The 23,687-nt window shown below is 42.9% G+C and overlaps 1 protein-coding gene across 7 annotated transcripts in view; it reads right to left on the reverse strand.

Moving 5' to 3' along the window:
* FRMD4B (FERM domain containing 4B) overlaps positions 1-23,687 on the reverse strand; it is a 322,217-nt gene that overhangs the window by 46,996 nt on the left and 251,534 nt on the right. For 6 of the 7 annotated variants that reach the window (XM_042929953.1, XM_042929952.1, XM_042929951.1 and 3 more), the window contains one exon: positions 23,399-23,421. In XM_042929953.1, coding sequence (XP_042785887.1) covers positions 23,399-23,421 — 23 coding nt within the window. Of the gene's footprint in view, positions 1-9,336; positions 9,743-23,398; positions 23,422-23,687 lie in introns of those variants that run through there. The other variant, XM_042929954.1, reaches the window with a different exon arrangement.

Consider the following 23,687-nt stretch of genomic DNA (forward strand, 5'->3'; position numbering starts at 1 on the left):
CGCTTGGAGACACCATGATTTGCACCTGTCAACATTACATTCAAAACGAAGGTTGTGGCCTTAAGGTTCATCTTAGAGGTGAAAGATCCGGCTTTACAAATGACTACAGGAAGCAAGAAGTCACTCGGTTGTTCTTACGTAAGGATAAATCTCTCTATTCATTTGAAATCTAAGCAGTACGGCTTAACGACATTGACAATCTCGGAAAACAGGTTTGGGCTTCCTGAAAACCAAAATAGACCACAATCCGATTTATTCATATTAAAGGTCATCTGTTAACTCCCAGTAATAATATTTATTTTTCTTAATAATTTCTTTTATGCTCTGTCCTTCAAATTCAATTTCCTTTTCAAAGAAGTTGGCTTGTGAGTTTTTTATGAAGAGCAAATACATGTACATATTCTAAAATGAGAAGCTAAGGACAAATAACTTTTTGTTATTAATCATCACCACCAATTACATGTGTTTTGTTACCTTCTGGGTCTATGTGAACTATATGCTATGTTCCAAGAACTCAGCCTAGCGTTCATTTACTTCTTGGATTATAGTTAATTTTGTAGCAATTAAGACTCACCAGAGTGAAGGCTGCTATTCAGTATAGACTCATTTATTCTTTCAGCAAATATGTATAGAGTATATACTGCATACCTAGCATGTAGAAACAAACGTCATTTGATGGAGTTGCTTTTAACTTATGTGAGTAGTCAGCCAAAAGAGAGAGGAGAGAGGGGGCAGAAGTAAGGGAGAGATTTTATCCATCATTCTTTTCAACAAGCTCATGGTTGAGAATAAATGCAGAACCGGAGGTTTGAAGTTGATGCCCTTCAAGAAGGTGTTAGTTCCTGTGTCCTCAAAGTACCAGCATCTCACAACACTGAGGTTTTTCTAGCATTTTGTAAACATGTATTAAGCATTTAATACATGTCTGCTAAACACAAGCAACTTACATGTTTAGAGCCTACCTAAAGAAACAGCTATGTGATTCAACATGGGAAAAATACTACCTGTGTTGAATTTATTGAAGATAAACTCTGGTCTTTAATATGTCATCTTTTCAAGGAATTTTCAAGAGTAATTTTAACTATACAATGGTTCCTCTTATCCACGGGGGACACGTTCCCAGAACCCAAATGGGTGTCTGAGACTGCAGATAGTCCCAAACCCTACACATAACACGTTTTTTCCTATACACACATACCCATGATAAAGTTTAATTTGTAAATCAGTCATAGTAAAAGGTTAAAAATAATTATAAACTAGAACAAGGGTAACAATGTACCATTGTAACAGTTATGTGAATGTGGTCTCTCTCTAAACGTATCTTACTGTGCTATACTCACCATTCTTCATATGGGATGTGAGATGACAAAATGCCTACATGCGGAGATGCAGGGAGGTGAATGACAGGCATTATGACCTAGTGTTAGGCTACTATTGACCTTCTGATGATTCGTCAGGAAGAGGATCATCTACTTCCAGACCTCGGGGAATTGACACCGTGGAAAGTGAAACCGCAGGTAAGTGGGGACTACTATAGACAATCAGAATCGCCCTGGTTATCAGATGTGATAAGACGTTATTCATCTGGACATGGGGGCTGAGTAATCAACATACAACCAAAGATTAACCAGAGGCCAGTATCCTAAATAACAATGAGTATTCATTCACTAAGACGGCTAGGGTACTAATCAATCACCAGGAAGCAACTAAAATGTGCATTAATAGGGAGGCAGCTTAGGGATCATTTCAAGGAGAGTTTAAAAGGTATATACCTGAACAGGTGGAGCACAGGGATGTGCGGGCAGTGAAACTATTCTGAATATTGTAATGACACACATGACATTATGCATTTGTTAACATTTGTAAACCTGTACAATATACAGACTGAATCCCAATTGGACTATGGACGTTGGTTAACAATAATGTAATAATATTGATTCAGTTGTAACAAGCAAACCACACTAAAGTAAGATGTTAATAATAAGGGAAACGGCTGGGAGGTCAGGAGGGGCAAGAAAGAGGGGGTATATGGGAACTCCCTGGACTTCCTGCCCCAAGTTTCTGAAACCTTAAACTGCTCTAAAATAATAAGGTATATTAATGTAGAAAAGAAAGAAAGAAAAAGAAAGAAATTCACTTTAGATTAGTGGTTCTTAACTTATGCAGTTTTGCCCCTTGGGGGACATTCAGGAATGTCTTACGACATTGTTTTTAAAGTTTTTTTTTTTTTTTGAGAGAGAGAGAGAGAGAGTGCACAAATGAGCGGGCTTGTGCACCTGTGAGCAGGGCAGAGGGAGGGGGAGAGGGAGGGGGAGGGAGAGGGAGAGGAAGAGGGAGAGGGGAGGCGGAAAGGGAGAGAGGGAGAGGGAGACGGGGAGGGAGAGGGGGGAGAGGGGGAGAGAGGGAGAGAGAATGTTAAGTGGGTTCCATGCCTGGTGTGGAGCCTGATGCAGGACTCAATCTCACCACCATCAGATTATGACCAGAGCCAAAATCAAGAATCGGAGGCTTAATTGACCTAACCACCCAGGTGCCTCCCCGTATTTTTTAATCTTAAGTAATCTTCACACCCAACACAGGGCTCGAACTTAAACCCTGAGACCAACAGTCTCCTGTTCCACCAACTGGGCCAGCCAGGCACCCCTTAAGACATTTTTTATAGTCACAGTTGAAAGGAGGCCTTACTGGCATCTGCTGAGTAGAGGCCAGGATGCTACTGAACATCTATTACACAGGATAGAGCCCTAACAACAAAGAATTACCCTGTCCCAAATGTTAGCAATGTTGAGTATGAGAAACCCTGACTTGAATTATTATAAAACTCCTGATAATTCAACCCTTAAACTTTTTCTTCTTAAGCTTATTTATTCTTTTTAACCTTATTTGGAGAGAAAGCTCAACTTAGGTGGGGCAGAGAGAGAGAGAGAGAGAGAATCCCAAGCAGGCTCCACACTGTCAGCACAGAGCCTGACGAGGGGGCCAAAGCCCTGAACTGAAAGATCATGAGCTGAGCCAAAATCAAGAGTTGGAGGCTTAACCAACCAACCCAGGTGCCCCTCAACCCTAAAACTTCTAAATTGTATCTTTTAGACTTAAAGAATTACTCTCCTGTGTCACTCTCAGACTATAAATATCAGAATACAAGTACATCTTAGATACAAATGCCTATCAGGAGTCAAGTGAGAGAGGCATTAGAAATTCGACTGTCAGGAGGGCCTGCGTGGCTCTGTTGGTTAAGTGTATGACTCCTTGTTTCAGCGCAGGTCATGATCTCAGGGTTTCCTGAGTTGGAGTCCCACATTTGACTCTGTGCTGACAGTGAAGAGCCTGCTTGGAATTCTCTCTCTCCCTCTCTCTGCCCCTCCCCTACTCACACTTATCTCTCTCGCTCTCAAAATAAATATACTTAAAAATTAAAAAAAAAAAAGAAAAATTAAAAAAAAAAAAAAGAAATCCAACTGTTTAAGCTAGCTGAAAAAAGGCAGGTCAAACTTAGCATGAGAAACAGAAACACAATGGGGGATGGTGGTGACTATGAAGAAAAGAAGAAAACATTGCCCATTTGATATATTACTTAGCGTGGAGACTTGACTGTGTATGACAGAGATCAACGTTTTAATTAATTTCCCTTTATGTAAAAGTCAGTCCTAGAAGGGCATGCAGTGTTCAGGGGCCCAAACTCGTCTACTGTTGCTTCACCACTCCTGGGGTATTGCTATCCTTCACAGGGTCCAAGATAGCCCATTACCATGTCCACAGTTCAGCCATCAGGTAGAGGAACAACATTACTCTACAAACCTATTACTTTAGGGGCCGAACATGAAATCTGCCCACCTTTCCTAAGACTATTGGCTGGAACAATCATACAGCTATCCCTAATTGAAAAGACACTGCAACAGCTAATCTTCACTTGGGGCAGCCACATGTCTAGCTAAAAACTCTAGTACCGTGGAGGAAAAAGGAGATTGCATATGGGGGGAAAACCATCAGACTCTACTGCTGATCGAGAGCCATCGCTTAGATCCAGGTGATTTTTGCCATGTGGGAATGTGGATCCACTATTGCCTGACGGTTACATTCTTTTTTCCGAAAATTAAGGCAAAAATCTCAGAGTTTTATGTAAGATATCTGAATTTTAAAGTACTGCCTCCACCAAAAAATGAAAATAAGAGCTAAAATGCTATGCAGGTCATATAAAATATACTGGAGACCATCACTGTTGCTTTGCAATTTGTGACATACACGATTAGTACAGAGTGAACAGGGAGATGCCTTCTCAGCAATTCAATTTGGTTTCCAGTTTTAGAAAATGTATTAACAGTGCAAATTGTCAGTAGTACAAAAATAAAAGAGATACATAAATGATTTTGACAAATGTGGAATCTGGACCATCCCAAATGATTATATTCTCAGGAAAGAACAAAGCTTTTTTTTTTTAATTGTATTAAAAAAGGTTCCTATTGTCCCTTCAAATTTAGTCATTTGTACTGTTGTAAAACATTGTTTCCTTGTGAATACATAACATCGTTTTCTTGTAAGAACCCATTTAATAGTCCATTTCTAATAAGCCACCACCAATACTGAGATGATTGAGCTGTGGACATCAGCTATAAGCATTAAAAGAGAGTACCAGAAGGACCCAAAGATGGCTGAGGCAGGCAGCCTCCCAGAAGAATGGGTTAAACCTTTCAGCAAACAGTGCACAGAAGTAGAAATCCAAACGGCCAGCAGCCAGAATCAAGTATTCAGCTTCATAAGTACTCAGGGAAACACAAACTAAACCCTCAGTGAATCATCACTAAGCACCAGACTGCCAAACTTACAACAACGACAATGCCTAGTTTACACAAAGATGTAGGGCAATAGAAACTCGCATCCCTTGCTAGTGGGAATGTTAACTGGTCCGATCATTTTGGAAATTTGCATGCCCTATACCCAGAGATCCTTTCTTAGGTATATCCCTAGAGAATCTCATGCCAAAGAATAAGCTTCATAGCAGCACAGTTCACAAGAAGACAAACAACCTGAATATCTCCTAACAATAGAAATGATAGAATTGTAGTGTATTCATACAATGGAATACCATACAGCAAACATATATAGCTTCACCAAACATGATGAAACTCACAAACAGTAAAAAAAGAAGCCAGACCCAAAATAATTCACAATCCCATGTAAAATAAGCCACGTGAAACTAGGGATTCTTATGTAGGTGGTAAAAGTATAAAGCCAAACAAGAAAATACGTACCTCTAGGGAAAGAGGATTTTGCTGAAGGGGAAGGGGCACAGTACACAAGGGGGGGTGGTGGGGAGAGAGGGGTTAGAGGATCCTGGCAACGTTCCTCCCTAGGTGTGGCCATGTGGCTGTGCATTTTCGAATTTGCTCTTTAAACCAAACCTACTTGTTTTATGCATTCTTCTGTGTGATATAATTCACATCAAAAACTAAATCAGACGTGGCGAGCGGGTGGAAGCGAGGAACTGAAGAGCAAGCTCAGTGCCGTGTAGAGGCCAAGAGCGCCAGTGGCCAACAAAAGCAAGAGGCTGTAACTTACTAACCAAAAAGGGAACCCAACCAGGGTGTTAGAAACCAGGGCACATTATTCTAAGGTTAATCTTGATCATTTTCAGAGTTTAGGACCAAGAAAGATTTCACGTTTGAGTGGACTGACAATAGCTGAGAGCTTCTTTGTTCACCCTCGGAAGAACTCAGCCTCAGCCGGGGAATTTGCCTGGGAGCCTGAGGCCACGTGGATCCACTGAGCTTGAAGGCCCCTCCCAGCCGGCTGGCAAGCAGGCAGGCAGGCAGCGCAGGGCAGGGCAAGGAGGTTCAGTTTATATGAATCAGGATCAACCTGAGAATCCAGAGGGAGGGTCTGAGAGCAGCTGGGAGGTGAGCAGCCCTGGATGGAGATGTCTCTGCCTTTCTCCAGCACTGAATGAACTCACCCTGACGGGGCATTCTTGACCTTAATGGCAATGGAAATGTTATTTTAAAGATGCACTTGACCAGAATTGCCAACAGGGACTGGTTTCTCAAGGTCCTGGCCAGAGAGAATACTCATAAATCTATAGGACTTGTTACTTCTCAGTAACTAAACCAGAAATTGCTTTTCTTCATCATGTTGGCAGGAATGTAGATGTCACATTGAAAAACATGGGTGTGCTTCATCTGATGACCTAGGTAGAACCCCTCCATTTAGGTATTCCAGATTCCAATTCTGACAGCTCTCTAGGAGGAAGCAGCCCATGACCCACCATTTCGCCAATGTGACTATTTTTTCAGGCGATGATTCCCTTTGGCATTCTCAAGCCCCCTGTCTTGGGCTCTTGTTTTTCTTCGCTGACCTCAAAAACCCTGTAGGAATGTGCCAACCTCACTCATTTTTGAGAAAGCCACGTGGCTGGCAAAACTGAGGCCACCCTTTGTGTCCGTGGGAGCACTTGTGTGGCAACAGCCACCCCCAGCAAATGTGTGCACCTGTTTGTGGCTAATTGGGCACATGCTCACAGAGACAACCAGCCACCTGCCATTCTGAGGCTGAAGTGCAGGCAGTTAGCAAACTGTGCTACTGCTTTCCAGAGCAGGCCAATCACTGAGTTCCCTTGAAGATGGCGGCTGTCTGTGCTTGGTGTAGGGGCATCCCTAGGTTTCTAGGACACTTCGAAAAAACAAGCCCCAGCCCCAACCTTCCTTTTTTTTTTTTTTTTTTGATGCTAAAGCTCTTCCTTAGCTGAAACCCAAAGCAAAAGTGCCTAGAGAGCACATGTTAAATACAAGGACCCAATGGAAATGACTGTAGCAACTTTACTACACAAAAAAATAAACTAAGCTATTTAAAAAGTAACTTAGGGCTGGAGTCTTTTTCTCCATATATAACTCAAAACCCGTATTTCATAAAAATGTATATGCAGGGCACCTGACTGGCTCAGTTGGTAGAGCGTGAGACTCCTGATCTCAGGGCTGTGAGCTTAAGCCCCTCATTGGGCATAGAGATTACTTTAAAACATTTAATAAAATAAATAATTAAAAAAACACTCCTGGGTCGATACAATATGTTGCTAAAAAATGTACATGTAAACGTAAAAACACTGTAGCTAATGCCTGTTCAAACACTCAAGATTAAGTCTACCATGTAGTCTAAATATCATCAGAAATTAAATAAGGGGAAAAAAGAAAGTAAGTAAAAGGGTGTGAAAAGGGACATCCAGGGACTTGGGCAAGCTGTCACAGCTGGGAGTTCTAATGCTATGTTCCATGCAAACTAAAGATTTGCAGTCATTAGGAACTGTGCTAATTAAAAACATTTGCTAGTCTCCTGGCATTGCCCTGTAGAGACCCTGATGATAAGCTACTTCCTTATCTACGCTTGCTAGAAACCCAGGCACTTCACTGACCGACCAGGACATGGTCATGATCATACTAGGTAGAAAAGTGCACACAATGGCGGTTACATGGTGGAGTATGTGCCGACTCAACTACTTGCTGGATCCAGGATTTAAGGATGATAGCTTGTTTAGCCATGTCATTATTAAAAGGTATCGGTTACTGTGTATAAACAGGAACTTCCTTGAGCAGTCTACTGGACTGATTAACACACGGTGATCAGCAATTTAAGGTATGTTATCAGTTTACTTCGAGTGGTTTTTCACCAGCCAGAACGCCTTCAAACCACCCTGTTTTAATTAAAAAAAAAAAAAAAAAAAAAAAATCGCATTTCTTTCAGTTATCTCTGAACTTGGTCTTCTATGAAGAGTCTGGTTTATTAGCTCCTTGACTTAATAACGAGGGAGTTCTAATGGCAAATTTCTTTCTGCCAGTTCCTAGTAAGGGGACATTAAAATCGCAAGCATAAGAAACACAGAAGTTATCACATCACAGTCCCCAGACCAGCAGAATCAGTATTATCTCAGAACTTGTTAGAAATGGAAATTTTTGAGTCCTGCCCCAGACCTGCTGAATCAGAAGGGCTCAAGGGGAACCTAGCAATAGAATAATAGAATACACACATCATAAAACACAAAGAGATTTTCAAAAAAGAGACAGTAATCAACCATTTAAAACAGAAAAGAAGGTTCAGGAGTATGAGGACATTCTAGGACCTTAGTTTGGAGACTCTGGGTGGCTGACCCAGCAGTGATGCCAGGTGAGCATGTCATTTAGTCCCCAAAAGAAATGCTTCGAATAACAGTCTCGCACTGACTGAGCATTATTAGATGGCAGAGTCTGGGTGAAAACCTTTCCCTACAGGTGTATTATGCTGTTGTTATCACCAGCTCCCCCATTTCACAGATGTGAAAACTGAGATTTTAGACAGATTAATTTAAACTGGCACAGTAAGGGGGCGCCTGGGTGGCTCAGTCAGTAAAGCGTCCGACTTCGGCTCAGGTCACGATCTTGTGGTTCATGAGTTCGAGCCCCACGTCGGGCTCTGGGCTGATGGCTCAGAGCCTGGAGTCTGCTTCTGATTCTGTGTCTCCCTCTCTCTCTGCCTCTCCCCCATTCATGCTCTGTCTCTCTCTGTCTCAAAAATAAAAATAAAAACATTAAAAAAAATTAAAAAAAAAATAAACTGGCACAGTAAGAAAGTAGCAGATGTGACTCCAAACCTGTGCTTTACCCTCTTTGCATAACTCCTCCAGATTCTAAAGAGAAGGGTCAGAAAATGGGGAAAGGGTAGTTGAGGAAGGAAAGACTCATCAGCTTAACTTGGGGCTTTACAATTTATAAACATGGTGGCCACTGACTGGTTCTATGACAGTTTCTTGGGGGAGGACAGGTGGCTTTTTAAAGTTAGATTAATCTGGATCAGCCAAAGGCTGAATTAAACTGCACGAGAGATCTGAACACAGATAACAAAACACATATTCGTGTTTCTTGAACCAAACCAAAACAACCCTCAGTCCACAGTTGTCCCCTAACAGCAAAGATAGCAAATTTCATTAAAAATTTTTCTTTTTCTTAAAAAGCTACAGAATCAGACCCCACTCATCTTCAGCAGAATTTTACATCCAAACTCACCTGAACCTCACTTCAGAAAAGCAGCTCTCCACCTCAACAAAGGCTCCTTCAACCCCACAAAGTATTCCTGATGCCCCATTTTTTTTTTTTTTTTTTGCTACTGCCTCAAAATTTCATAGTAAGCTCTCTGCTCCCGACCAGTTATCTCTGTTATAGGAGTCCAAGTCCTGGGACGGGATGGAGAAAGTAGGAAACACCTAGACGCGTTCATTCATAGTCAATTGTCTGCAAGGGCAGAAAGCTAGGCTGCAACTCCCTCAATTGTCTAATGTCACCACTGCAAATAATTAGGACAGAAAAACTGCTTACAGACCGAGGTGATTTCCCAGTAGCTACGACGAAGCGCCCTCCTTGCCTTCCACCCCTCCAGACCAAACCGCAGCCGGCCGGCGGGGCGAGCTCAGCTCCTTGGGTCCAAACGCTGAGATCCCAGACGGGAAACCGGCGCACGGAGGTCTGAAGACTTAACCAAGGGCCCCGCAGGGAGGTGGCGCTACGTCTCGAGCGCCGGCAGCTGGGGAGCTGGCCCCGGGGACTCCAGGTCCGGGACGCGGACGGGGAAGGAGGGGAGGAGGCGCAGGAGGGGACTGGAAAGCTGTAGTGGAAGCGGGGAGGGGCCGGAAAAGCCAGGCAGGCTGGTCCAGACCTCGACCGCTCCCCTCCCAGGTCACAGGGTCTTTCCATTCTTGGAATTTCCCCCCACCCCCACTCCCTCTAAATGTTTCTGGATCACACCTCCAGCCAAATCACTGAGAGCCTTACAGAAGTCATCTCCAGGCCTCCCGCTGAAGCTCCCGAGTCCCCACTGCTTCCGGGAAAAGGGGTGCCCCCCCCCCCTTCGTCATTGAGCAAATGAAGCCCTTTCACTGGGGTTCAGGTGTGAACAAGCATTTCCAGGCCGCCTCTGATCTCCAGCTCCCTCGGACCTCTCAGCTCCTTAGCAGGACAATAAAAGAAACTGGCTTTAAAGGGTACTGTCCTGGGTGGTTCAGTGTGGCAGACAAGGGCTTGGCATTTTACTTAGAGGAACTCACTGAAGCCTCTTAGCAAACCTAGACATAGGCACTATTTCCAATTCATAGATAAGGGAATTGAGGTTTAGAAAAGTCACCTAGTGGGGTGCCTGGCTCACTGGGTTTGGCTCAGGTTGTGATCTCACAGTTTGGGAGTTTGAGCCCAACATGAGGCTCCATGCTGAGAGCTCGGAGCCTGCTTGAGATTCTCTCCCCCCCACCAACCCCCCCCCCCCCCCGCCTTCTGAAAATAAATAAAAAATCTTCAAAAAAAATCACCTGGCTGCTCCCACCGCCAGAACTTGCACAGAGGCAGCCAGGACTTGGATGCAGGCGACTGCAAAGCTTCTGCTTAGAAACATCAACAGACCAACCAACCAAGCAGCTGGGTCTCCACCTGTGATGTGCAATAATAAGGTTTGGTCTGAGAACTGAATTCAGTCCCAGGTCTCTGTGCTCTGTAGGCCTTCTGTGGTCTCAGATAAACTAACTTTGTAAGCCTTGGCTTCCTTATTATAAAAATAGGGACGGTGTCCTGTCTGTCAGCAGAATGCTGTGACGGCACCTGACTACGTTCAGTAAACGTGTTCTTGTGTTCTTTCGTTTCTGACAGTGACCAGAGAGCTTACTGAACTCTTTATTCCCCCGTGCTCAGACCAGGCTAGGGGTGGATTATTACCACCAAGAAGAATCCCCAGTGGGTGGTCTAGGTTAGAGTTGCCAGATTAAATACTTAGGACACACTTCTACTAAAAAAAAATTATTCCTTGTTGAAGCACTATAAGGTACACCTGAAACTAATATAACACTGTATGTTAAGTATAATGGAATAAAAATAATATTCATGATCTAAAATTCAAATTTAAGCAGGCATCCTCTATTTTTATTTGCTAAAACTGCCAACCCTTAAGGGTTGGTAATAAACAACACGGGGAGAAAACTATGGAAGCACCTTGCCAAGTCCCAAGTTGTAAGTAGTTTTAGGATTGGTTCAGCAGTGTCCACTATAACTGGTTCAAGTTCAGCTTTGAATCTTGCTCTTCCCACATCATGACCAGTCCACAGAATTTGTATCGGACCTTCCTTATCTCAGTGCTGTACCCAAGATGCAAGGAATCTGCTTGGTGAGAAACACAGTATCCTTTCAGCTTGAATTCTTTCGCCATTAGATTTTTGTCCATGGCCTAACTTGTAACACAGGGCAAATTAACTCCGTCCATCTGCATGCTTGATAGTGATCAACTATCAAACTATTTTTTTAAGTCAAAAGAATTTCTGATAATAATGAAAATGTGATGAGAGATTTTTCTAAACATTAGCCAGCTCACTGAGGATTCTAATCATGTCTACTTTGAAACTTCTACTCTTTCAGAAGAAAGAAAATTCGTAAGAAGGACTCAGGCTGAGAAGCAGGTTAAGGTGAAAATCTGTAAACATAGCAAAATAAAAATATTTCACAAATTCATAGGGACAGAAGGTAGAATGGTGGTTGTCAGGAGCTGGGGTTGGGGTGATGGGGCAGGGTATTTAATGGCCATAGGCTTTCAGTTTTGCTAAGATGAAGAGTTCTGGAGATCGGTTGCGTAACAATGAGAATATATTGTACACTTCTGAATTACACACTTAAAAGTGGTTAAGAATGGTAAATTTTATGTCAGTATATTTTGCTGTAAGTTTTCAAAACGATCTCTCATACAAATCTTGAGTTAGAAAAAAGGACATGTGGAAGAAAAATAATCAATACAAATCATGTTTTCTGTAAAGACGGTGAAGACAAATCTGTTCCTCTCCTGGGTAACTGCCTACGAGGCAAGTGAAAATTATTTACGGTGAGCTTGAAGCCCCACAAATTTATCCCTTCGTCCTAGATGTGTGACTCATTGTGTCCTTCCTGATCACGCCAAAAGTGGACTTAACCACATCAGCCATTTGAATAGATAATAAGACTGAGTATGTGTTGTGTTTTTACTCAGTGCTTCTTGAGCCAAATGCAAAGGCACTGAAATGTGTATCAGTGAGGGGATGTAGAAGTCATTCCTCAAAATGCCATCCCTTAGTTCAGGCCGACTCTGAATGGCTTGCCCTTCGGGGAGAGAAGCACCTGTCATGCTACTTTCTTTTCCTACTGAACCCCAAATACGCAGATGTCTTAGCTGCTATCTGAAAGGCCCAGGCAAGACTGGGTTTCATATTAGTACCAAGTAGCAGAGATGGTGCAAAGGCCCGGATCCCTCCTGGCATGGGGTTGATCCTCACTGTGGTGTTAGCAGCCGTCTAAGTTACATAAAGGTGGAACTTCGGGTCTTTTATTTTCGTTTACTTGCATCAAGTCTTAAAACTGTCCAAAGCAAACTGTTCTGAAATGCAAAATACTGAAGCTGTGAAATACAAACGCCTGGATTCCTAGCCTGATTCTGCCCGTAGCTGGTGAATCACGGCTTAGTTTTCTGTAAAACAGACATGAAAGCCCTTTCCTCACAGGGTCATTTAAGAAAAAAATTTTAATGCTTATTTATTTTTTGAGAGAGAGGGAGGGAGATAGAATGTGAGTGGTGGGGTGGGGGGAGGTGTAGAGAGAGAGGGAGACACAGAATCAGAAGCAGGCTCCAGGCACTGAGCTGTATGCAGGGCTTGAACTCACGAACCATGAGATCATGACCTGAGCCAAAGTCGGAGGCTTAACTGACTGAGCCACCCAGGTGCCCCTCACAGGGTCATTTTAAAGTCCGAACAAGACTGTACAGGCATTTAGAAAAAACTTTTTTAAAAGTCCAAACGAGATAATAGTCTGAGAATGAGTTCTGTGAACTGCTAAGAACTGTCAAAACAGACAAAAACATTTGCTTCTATTCAAACAATGGCAATACCTTTCTTTTCTAAAAGCTACAGCAAAACAGCTTTTACAGTCTGAAATATACTTAAAACATGCTAGGCACTCAACTCAGCATATAACCATAATCCACTCAAGAATCCTCTTCCACAAATAGGATTACCACCCCCATTTACAGATGGAAAAACTGAGAAATAAAGAGGTGAGACTTCCAGGAGCACACCTAGCTCCTCAGGATGGAACTGGGAAGGGGACCCAGCAAGACCCCAGGGCCTACTATGCCAGCGTAGAGGACGGGACATTGCTGCCAGAAACAGGCCATGCAAAGTCGTCTCGCCTCTGGCTCTAGGAGTTGCCCCGCGGCCTAAATGCATCTCATCAAACATCAAACATCTCATCAAACATCCTTTCGATTCACTTTTGAGGAGTTATCCAGAGGAAAGGCAGAGTGGAAATTCAGAGAATGAGGTTTCAGATCCAAATTCCAGGTGTGCAAGATATGGGACCTTGGTTGCCAGCCTCAGCCTGCAAATCTGCAGAATGAGCATCTCAGTAGCTACCATTTGAGGACAAAATGATACAAAGAACGTAAGAGTGCCTGGGACCTAGTAGATAGATGATGGTAAAAGCAATGTGCATGACGGTGAAGTGAGGGCATGAGCTCTGCCATACGATGGCCTCAGTTCTAATCTCAGCTCCACATCTTACCAGCTGTGTGACTTGGGCAAGTTAACTCAACTTCTCTGGGCCTCAGCTGTAAAATGCGGATAATAATCATAGCCAGCTCTTGGAATTGATACAAAGATTAAGGGCATGAGTATTCAGGAAGCTTTTAGAAACGAGTATTCCAGGCACCAAGCACTGCTCTAAACCCCTTTTCGTGCATTACGTCTGTTCATTTTCACAGGAGCCCCATGAGGTAGAGGTTATGTTACACCTCGTGCTTCAGACCTGGGAGATCATGCAAAATGGAATCAGAATGGGCAAGGCAAGGGGCGCCTGGGTGGCTCAGTCAGTTAAGCGTCCCACTTCGGCTCAGGTCAAGATCTCGTGGTTGGTGAAGTCAAGCCCCGCGTCCGGCTCTGTGTTGACAGCTCACGGCCTGGATCTGGCTTTGGATTCTGTGTCTCCCTCTCTTTCTGCTCCTCCCCCCACTCGCCATCTGTCTCTGTCTCTCTCTCAAAAAATAAACAAACATTAAAAAACATTAAAAAAAGAAAAGAAAGGGCTAAGACCTTCCACACATACGCAAAAAAAAAAAAAAAAAAAAAAAGCTGATTTGTAGAATTCTGTGTGGTTCCACCTTTCTCATTGGAGGACCTGTTTAGACACCAGAAGAGGCACCTTCTTTCAATAATCTATTCAACATCCAGGCCTCACCACCGGCACCAGCCACACAGTTTGCAAGGCCCCAAGACAAATGAAAACGTGGAGCCCCTTGTTAAAAAAATCATTACCAATTTCAAAATGGGGACAGAAGAGCATCAACCAAGCTTGGGGCCCCGCTGAGCCGGGGGCCCCGTGTGACTGCACAGGTCACACACCCATGAAGTCCACCCTGCCAACAGCTTTTTCCCCCCCGGTAGGTTTCCATTGTCTTAATTGCTTCCTTTCCACCTGCCCAGCCTCGGACGCCTGTGCCCAAACTGAATGAGCTTGTTGACAGAGCCTCTGGGTGCCAGCGGGTTTTGGACAGGGCCTCCCACACGCTGCTGCGGAGAGTCATGGGCTCCCGGCTCTGGGTGGCAGGGAGAAGCTGAAGCCTTGGTTTGGGAAGTTTGCATTAGGCAAAGATCGGTAAGCCACCGATCTTACATTCATTCTGAAAGAGGACGCGGTGCCCGAGAGGTGGACGTGACTGTGTGGAACTTCGACGTTTTTAAAATACAAAATGGCGTCTAAAACAACTCTGACAAAAGCTGTTGAGGCTCCAAAAGTGTTGGAGGCTGATCGATGAAAACACATTGACATGCAAAGAAGGAAAATTAGCAACATTTTTCCTCCCACCGTCCTGAGACAATTGTTAAGTCATGACAAACATAACAATAGCTTAATTTTTTTCTGCCCCTACCTTTATCCAGGCAGCGTGCAAAAAAACACGGTCATACTGTACTGCATATTTGAACGTTGCTAAGAGAGATCTTAAATGTCCTCATCACCAGAAAAAAAAAAAAAAAGTCACAACTACATCTGGCGATGGGTGTTAAGGAGATTTATTGTGGTGATCCCTGCACACTATATACAATGTCTAATCATCATGTAGATTGCTGCACCTGAAACTAATGTTACATGTCAATCATACCTTAATAAATTTTTTTTTTTAAAGAACCGTAATTATCCCTTTACAGATAAGGAAACTGAGTTTTAGAGATGTTCAGTACCTTAGTTAAGACTGTCCACCAGTGAGAGGTGGAATCTAGAACTCAGCTCTGCCTAACTTCAGAATCCACTCTCAGGGCGCCTGGGTGGCTCAGCCAGTTAAACATCTGACTCTTGGCTTTAGCTCAGGTCATGATCTCGTGGCTTGTAGGTTCGAGCCCTGCCATCGGGCTCTTTGTTGACATTGCGGAGCCTGCTTGGGATCCTCTCTCTCTCTCTCTCCCTCTCTCTCTCTCTGCCCCTCCCCCACCTATCCTTCCCTCTCAAAATAAATAAATAAACTTAAAAAATGTTTTTAATAATAATAAAAAAAGAATACACTCTCTTGTAGTCTCTATGGTGGAGAGGTATGTGGCTGTACAAAAAGAAAATAGTAAGACTTCTAATGGTATTTATTTGTATCTATTTCTTTGAACTCGTTAAGCTGGCTCATGCCTTGCCACACATTTTTCTTTTGTAAATATTTTATTCTGAATAGGATGTTGGTATGGTTCCACATACATGTAACTTACAAATAGATAAATAAATAAAACATATGCTTACATTGGGAATGAATGTGCTGTATGAACAAAAAAAAATTCAGAGGATACTGCACTATACTGTAACTTACACACCGGTTTTCAAGCATGTATTGCGTGTTTGAATATCCTGGCACACATTTTTTGTGTTTTTTTAAAGGGATAATATATATACTTCTGTTTTATTTTCCACTTTGTATATTGTAATGATCTTTCCATGTCAATAGACATTCATCTACAACAATATTTTTAATATAAATGCTAGACTCCTTAAGCATAAATTTTGCTAAGTAAGACCTGATGATTTACAATAAGAATCTGAGCTCTGTCCTAAATTCCTATTCTTAGCTCATCTCATCCTACCCTAATGAATGGTGGAATATAATCAAGTACCTAGAAGCCAGGGACTCTTCTTAAGAAAATGCATCTCTCTTCCCAGAATAATTGGAATCGGGGTCTCAAAAAGATATTTGCATACGTGTGTCCATCCAGAATTATTCATAAGAATAAAAAATTGGAAGTAAACTGAGTGTCCATCCATGGATGAGCAGGTAAACAAAATGTGGTCTATACACCCAATGGGATATTATTCAGCCTTAAAATAGAAGAAATTCGGGCTCACGGTACAACATAGATGAGATCCGTAAGGACATGATGGTAAGTAAAATAAGCCAGTCACTAGGAGACAAATACTGCATGAGGTGCCCAGAACAGGCAAATTCACAGAGACAGAAAGTGGAATGGTGGGTGCCCAGGGCTGGTGGAGGGGGGCACGTGTGTTACTATTTAATGGGTACAGAGTTTTAGTTTTGCAGGAAGAAAAATTCTGGAGGCAGATGGTGGGGATGGCTGCACAACAATGTGCACCACTAAACTGTGCACTTAATAACTGCTAAGATGGTTTTTTAAAAAAAAAAAAAAAAAGGCCACAAAAACCACCTACACCTCACTATAATTGATGGGACTCAGGGGAAAGTGGAAGCCAGCTCCCAAGTACTACAACATCTCCATTCTGTACCAGGCACCCTGAAAGCTACATTATCTCATTTACTCCACAAAACAAACCTCTTAAAGAAAAAGGACCTTAGATTCAGGAGGTCATGCCACCTGCAGATTGGGAGGGCTTGCCTCACACTCACACCGGCCTCTCTGACTCCAGAGTGCATGCCTTTCCCCAGCGTCTCCTACAAAGGAGACAGGAAATACAGTCTGCTTCCATCACAGCCCTTGGTTGGTCCAGCTCCTCATATATGTTAGGTATTTAATCTACACAAATGAATGGAGTGGAACGATGAGAAAAAGGCAAGGCATCCAAGGGCCCGATGATCGAGAGCTCACTTCCTGCCTTCTCACTCTTAAACTGTCTCCTCGAGTGACTAATATTAGACTCGGGGCTACTGCGCTGATAACACCACTTACCAGGGTAGAGTCCACTGCCTGCCGTCCCTCACTGCCTTCCAGCAGGGACAGCAGGGATGCACATAGGTCTGCTTATATAGATGGAAGTGAAAACGGTAAATCTCAGACAGTTGGGGTACACAGACTGCAGGTCTGGTCTTGTCTACCTGAATTGTCATGGATATGTCACTCCTTAGTTCATCAGCTATAAGATGAGCGTTCAAATGCCTGGTATTGGGCAGCTCTAACATCCTGTGCTTAGAAGAGATGAAAAAGTGCCCATTGTGTGGGATGGCTGATTTTTTCCAAATTCAGAGCTCTTCGGAAAAAGCAAGTTCAGAACTTGCTGAATGTTTATCCTGCCTAAGAGTTAATGGAATTAAAATCTAGGGTAGTAATGAATCTGGCAGGAAGTACAAAGAACAGACTTCCCCAAATTGCTTATCTTTTAAAGGCATTTTAATACTGAGTTTTCAGCAAATAAATGAACCCACACTTAACAAGGTGAGGTCCAGAGAACATTGAACAAGAGGCTCATACGTCAGGGACAAACAAGTGTAGGAAACACTGTTTACATGTTTTCTTCTAGGAGATTCGCTATAGACATGAGCAGATTGGAAACTTACCAAAAAGAACTTGAATTTTGTTTAACTCTTGACCAGGTATTTCCCAATCATTTGTCCATGATTCCCTACGTGTTGTTACCTTGTTTGTTTATTCATCATAACTCTTAACATCTGGCCAAGTTATTGGGAAACATGAAACCATAATATGGTAATATAAATATAATGCTGCACAGAATTTCTTAATCTCGTTTGTAGTATGGGGATAATATTATATACCAAGTTCACAGGGTGAAGATGATTAATGAATTAATGTTTGTAAAACATGTAAAACCACCAAACACTTAGATGTATTTACAAATCATTAAAAATGAAGCATTAAAGCACTGAACTGATATTCAGAAGGACTTGTCTATATCTTTAGGTCAAACTTGAAAAGACAGTCATTTCACAGGGAGAGAGAAAAGCTGCTTCTTGACAGTTTTTCTTCACAAAAGCCTTTTGCTGATTCAGGACAGCCCTTGCCCAAAACAAGACAGAAATGTTCAATTTCTGTCCAGTCAGTCTTCTTCATTCTGCCAGCAAGAAAGGTAATGATTCTTACAGTTTGTGTTGGAATCCAAAACGGGAGACTCCTGACGGCGGTAAAGAGCAGGAGCCCTGGAGTCCTAATTCTGTCACTCTCTAGCTATGCGACCTAGACAGTAAGCCACTTGCTTGCTCCAAGTCTCAGCTTTCCCATCTGTAAAATGGGGATACTAACAGCTGCCTATCATCACAGGGTTGATGTGATGTATATTAGGAACAATAACAATGCCATGTAACATTTGCGGAGACCCTGAACCCAGAAACCGGGTTCCAGAGAGGTTAGCTAGCCACAGTTCTACAGCAAGGGTCTGGGCCTGGATTTGAACCCAAGCAGTTAAATTCCAGAGCTCCTGTTTTCACGACTGCCTCCCCATTGATGTAAGCATTGGGCACAGCACCAAGCCCACGGGAGCTGCTATTTTTATTATTGTAACTGATGTTACAGGTTCTGGAAACGGAAGAAAATTTTAGAGCTTTTAAGTGCTCTAGAGATATAGGACCGAGGCCGGAAAGTACTTTAAAGTCTTTGATTTTTTTCTCCCCTCCCTCATTAACTACTCTTAGGGACTCCACAAAAGCTCCTTTCCCATGGGAAATAGCTGCATTTTTTTTTTTTTTTTTTTTTTTTTTTTTTGAGCACAGCTGTAAGTTGTGAATTATTCCTTCCCATTTGAAGCTGGGTGACAATGTACTCTCATTCTGACCCAGCACTGAATTGCAAATTGTAGTCACTCACTTTTTCTTACAAGCAGAAGTGCCCTAATCACATGGTTATTCGGTAACTTCCACCTTTCAGGATCTTAAGAAAAAAGGGGGGAAAAAAAGGCTTTGCTTTTATAAACTCATTTGTGGCTGGCTCAGTGATAAAGCCTTGAGCCTTGTCAGCTTTCAGGAATTCTCTGCGTTTGTCTGTGTTCTGTTACCCAAGCAGCTTGTTATCTTTGCAGCTTAAAGGCTGACTTGGGAATTCAGACTGTCACCTATTTAAAGAGAATGAAAGTCCACCCTCCCCTCTACTATTTTAATTAACTTTCAGGGAGCAAGGTTTCCTACTGGTTATGATAATGTTCACTTAAAATACTCTTAAGGAAGCATGGCAGGAAGCTAAATAAGAAGGGGAGGATTTTTGTTTTTTAAAGGCATTCCAGAAGAAGAGTTTGAGCAAAGCCACGCAGGGGCGATAGTACAGAGTATGTGGAGGAAGGAGAAGAGAGGCATGAACAGATATGAACAGCAGAGTATAGGAAATTTAAGTACATCATATAGACTAAGTAGAGCCTCGAGGCCAGGTTAGGGTGTTGGAGGGTCTCTGCAATGGGAACCCGAGAGATTCTTAGAAGGTGAAAATGATGATCCCATTAATGTCTGGGGAAGATAACTAGGGTCTGTTGTGGGTGGTTGTGGGTGATGGAATCAGAAAAGACCCAGGAGATCACTGGCTCTGGGACATTGTTCCCTTGGGCCTGATTTTCCATCTATTAATTTGTTAAATGGCAATAACATTTGTGGTGGGGACTGAATAAAATCACGCGTGGACTTTGAAAATAATGTCATCGAAAGCACTCAAACTATACACACAGAGCTCTCCAGTCGGGTTGAGCGGAGGGGAATGAGGGCTGAGAAAGCAAGCACTCTGATAGAGGAAGAGAAAGGAGTTGACTGAAAGACCGGAGGAAATAGGTGGGAGGGAGAAGGGGAAATCCTCAGCGATGATTCAAGAGAGAAAGGTGATGTCACACATAGGGAGACAGGGAAGAGGCGCTGCTTTGGGGGGCTGGGATCCTGGTGGGTTCAGCTTCGGAAATGCTGAATTTGAGACAGCCGGAGATAATTCACAAGGAGTGGGTGGGCCAGAGCAGCATTAAATAGGAGTTTCCAGGCACGTGGGTGGCTCAGTTGGCTAAGTGTCTGACTCTCGATTTCTCTCAGGTCATGATCTCACGGTTCACGGGATCCAGGCCCATGCGGGGCTCTGTGCTGACAGTGTGGAGCCTGCTTGGGATTCTTTCTCTCTCTCTCTCTCTCCCTCTCCCTCCCTCTCTCTCTGTCTCTCTGTCTCAAAATACATAAATAAAGTTAAAAAAAAGAAGTAGGTGTTCAATCACTTTTTAAATTGAGAAAGCCACATCGCTCTGGTCTTGGAACTTACTCAGTGACATTTTTGGAGGTTCAAACCTCAGTGAGTAAACTCAGTTTAGTTCTAAAAGCCAAGAGCTACAGCCACCCACATGTAAACCAACAGAAACGCGGGATTCAGAATGGCCCTCGAGGTAGCCCTTGACAGAAGGCCAAGTTCCCTGGAATGAGATGCCCGCACCTATGTGTCATTGTGTCCTCAGTGCCTAGACTGGGGCTGACGCATTTTAGGCATTCAGTCGATGTTACTGGATAAAGCTATAAACTTTGTATAATTTTAATTTAGTGATCAAGAATGTGAAAACTCCATTTTAGCACGTCGTACTCTGCCTTTTTAAGGAACATCCCTCTGCCTGTTTCGACCTGAGAAATATCCTGTAAGAAAATAATCACAGATAACCACCTCCCAACTACGCCAAGATGTTCACCACAGCATAATTTATATACCAAAAATTCATATTTGAAGCAACAGGGGGGACGGAAGGAACTATTCGAAGCATTTTGCAAATATTCATTTCATTCTCATAGCAATGCTACAGGGTGTATACTATTAATATAAGTTCCATTTTGCAGATGAGGAAGTTGAGGCCTGGGCACTTTAAATAACCTGCTCAAAGTTACACAGGGAGTAAGTAGCAGACGTTGGCATCTAAGTCTGTCTGATTCTATGTCTTTGCTTTAACCAATATACAACATTGCCTTGAGGTACTTAATTTTGCCTGATTGTCTTAAATTAGTTTTATAACAAAACTTTGGAGGAAAAATATATTCTCTCCACTCAGAGGAGGAACAATCACATCACAGGGAGGGGGTGGGTGGTAGCAAGGAATCACAATTCTGCCTCATTATAAACCCAATGTCAACAGTTCACAGTACCTTATTCTTTCCTTTACCCTGGTCAGCAATCACTAATGCTTGCTTGCAAAACAATCTGTACTTCCAAAGTTGTTCCACACCATTCATCTCCTCAAAAACCATGCTGCCAAGTCATTACTTTCATTAATCCCAATTTACAGATGAGGAAGCCGAGGCCCCGAAAGGACAAGCGGCTCACTTAGGGTCATGTTGCTAGTTCCTTGGTGGCCGGTCTCCCATTCCTTCTACTCCTCAGTGTGGGTCAGACAAGTTCAGAACAGTGTCCTCCAGTTCATCAGCCTAGTAATCACTCAGGAAACCAGCAGGCACAGAGCAAAGTTAAAAAGGAGGATTGGTTCGGGCTTGGAGCAACTAACTCACCAACCTTGAAGTCTTAGAGCTAAAAGGTCTAGACTTACTACCAAAGGACTTTCAGTCCTAGGCAAGAGATCTTCCCTAAGGAAGTTTGTGACATCAGCCTGTCTCTTCTGTTCTTCCCCTTAATACGCGATTCAGCTTGTTCAAAACCACCTTGGTCCCAAAAGTCTCTTCCCAGGTTGCCAAGAGACAGGACAGGATGATGATAATGAGGAAGGCAATGATGACACTAGAATAATTGATAATAATAGCCAAAGTGTACAGAGAGCTTACTCCATGCCAGAAACTGCCCCGGGCAATGTTTACATACATTTGATCTCCCAATCTACAGCTGCTAATCTAGGGGGCAGGTAGCATCTTCCTGATGAGGAAATGAGGCTCAGAGAGTGTCCATCACATGCCAGGCAGGCAGAAAATGGGGAAGGAAGGGTTAGCAGTTCACAGACTGCAGAGTGAGCTTCTGGCCCTAAAGCCCTCATTTATCAATCAACTTCAGACTCACCCCCTAACATGATGACTGACATTCCTCACATGTCTGATCCTCCTAGGGAATAGGGCTTCTCCAAGAAAGCCAAGCGCGGAGAACCCAGCAGCGTCATGTCAAGGATCTAGAAACTAATTTATCCTCCTTGTATCCCAACATTTCCTTTTAATTAAAAACAAAATTGGCATTTATAGGTCTTCCTGTTTTTTTTTCAAAGCGTTTTTCCTAACTTGAACACAAATTAAAAAAAGAAAAAAGTAACACGGTGCAAAACAAAGTTAACGAATGTGGTGAACGGATCATGGCCTGTTAAGTGGACTCCTCAGTCATTTTCCCAAACTGAACAGGCAGACTTGGAGGTTCTGAGGTGAAGGAGTACTCCGTGACTGGAGGTTTTCAATCTTGGAAGGCATTGTTCCGTAAGCAGTCCCTTAAGGAGCATACTATTCAAAGCCTTGGCTGGGAACGAGTACTAGGTGATCTGTAAATAATCTACGGGTAAAGTTTACCAGGAGTGGAACATTAACGTGGAAGAGGTGAGGCTTTCGATGGGTCATTGGCCTGTGGTCTGTTCCTAATTGGAGGCCCTGCTTTCGCCTTTAACCGTTTCTGCTTCTCCAACTACAGCTACTGTGTGAAAAGGACAGAAAGGAGCAGGTAGAGCATGAATTCAAATACAAATACTCTGATGAGGTGGCCAGCTAGGCAGTTAGAACCAGTAAGTGTCCCCGTGGCGACAATACAACTGTTAGGTCAAGTGTATGAAGGGTGAGGCCCCTTCAGGGCAGCTGCAAAAAGAAAGCCCCTATTAATCCCTTAACTAAGCAGCTGATAGAGTTTATCTTTTTGTGCATGTGTTATAACTCTTCCAACACAGGATTTTTTTTTTTTTTTTGTCCAACACAGGATTATTATAAGTTTAATGAAGCACAGCCTACCAAAGCTTTTTGCGGATTTCTTCATCTTGCTAACAGATAACAGAAACTAGAACTTTGGAGGGCTTCTGTTTACAATTCACTGTCACTCTGGCTTGAAAAATGGTAAGAAAGCTTCATTGCTGGATTCATTCACAGAAAGAATAGGTCCCTATTTGAAGAGGGAAGAGATCTCAGTCTCCCGCTCTGAGATCGACTTTCTTTTGAGTTTGCATCCATTGTTATTTAAAGCAACAGCATTCAGCTACGGTTCAGCTAGGGTTATTTTGCACAGTAATATCAGAAAAGGAAACATTACCTGGTATAATCCCCTTTGGCTTCCTGAAATAAAACACAATGATAGACGATCAATATGTATGTACGTGGATTAAGCGAATGAATTTCACTCTGGGTCTCGTTTCCCACTTTGAGTGCCTGAATTTTGTTTGGAGGAATGTACACGAGGAAGCTTTCTCTGTGGCCACGGAGAATGTGGCACTGGTGAGAAAACATTAGTATCCATGAAATATTTCTTATTCTTAACAGAAGAGACAGATATATCTGAAAAAGCACAGATGACTAGGTCTTCTTTTAGGTTTCTAAGATCA

Source organism: Panthera leo, chromosome A2, assembly GCF_018350215.1.
Source record: "Panthera leo isolate Ple1 chromosome A2, P.leo_Ple1_pat1.1, whole genome shotgun sequence".
NCBI classification, from domain to species: Eukaryota; Metazoa; Chordata; class Mammalia; order Carnivora; family Felidae; genus Panthera; species Panthera leo.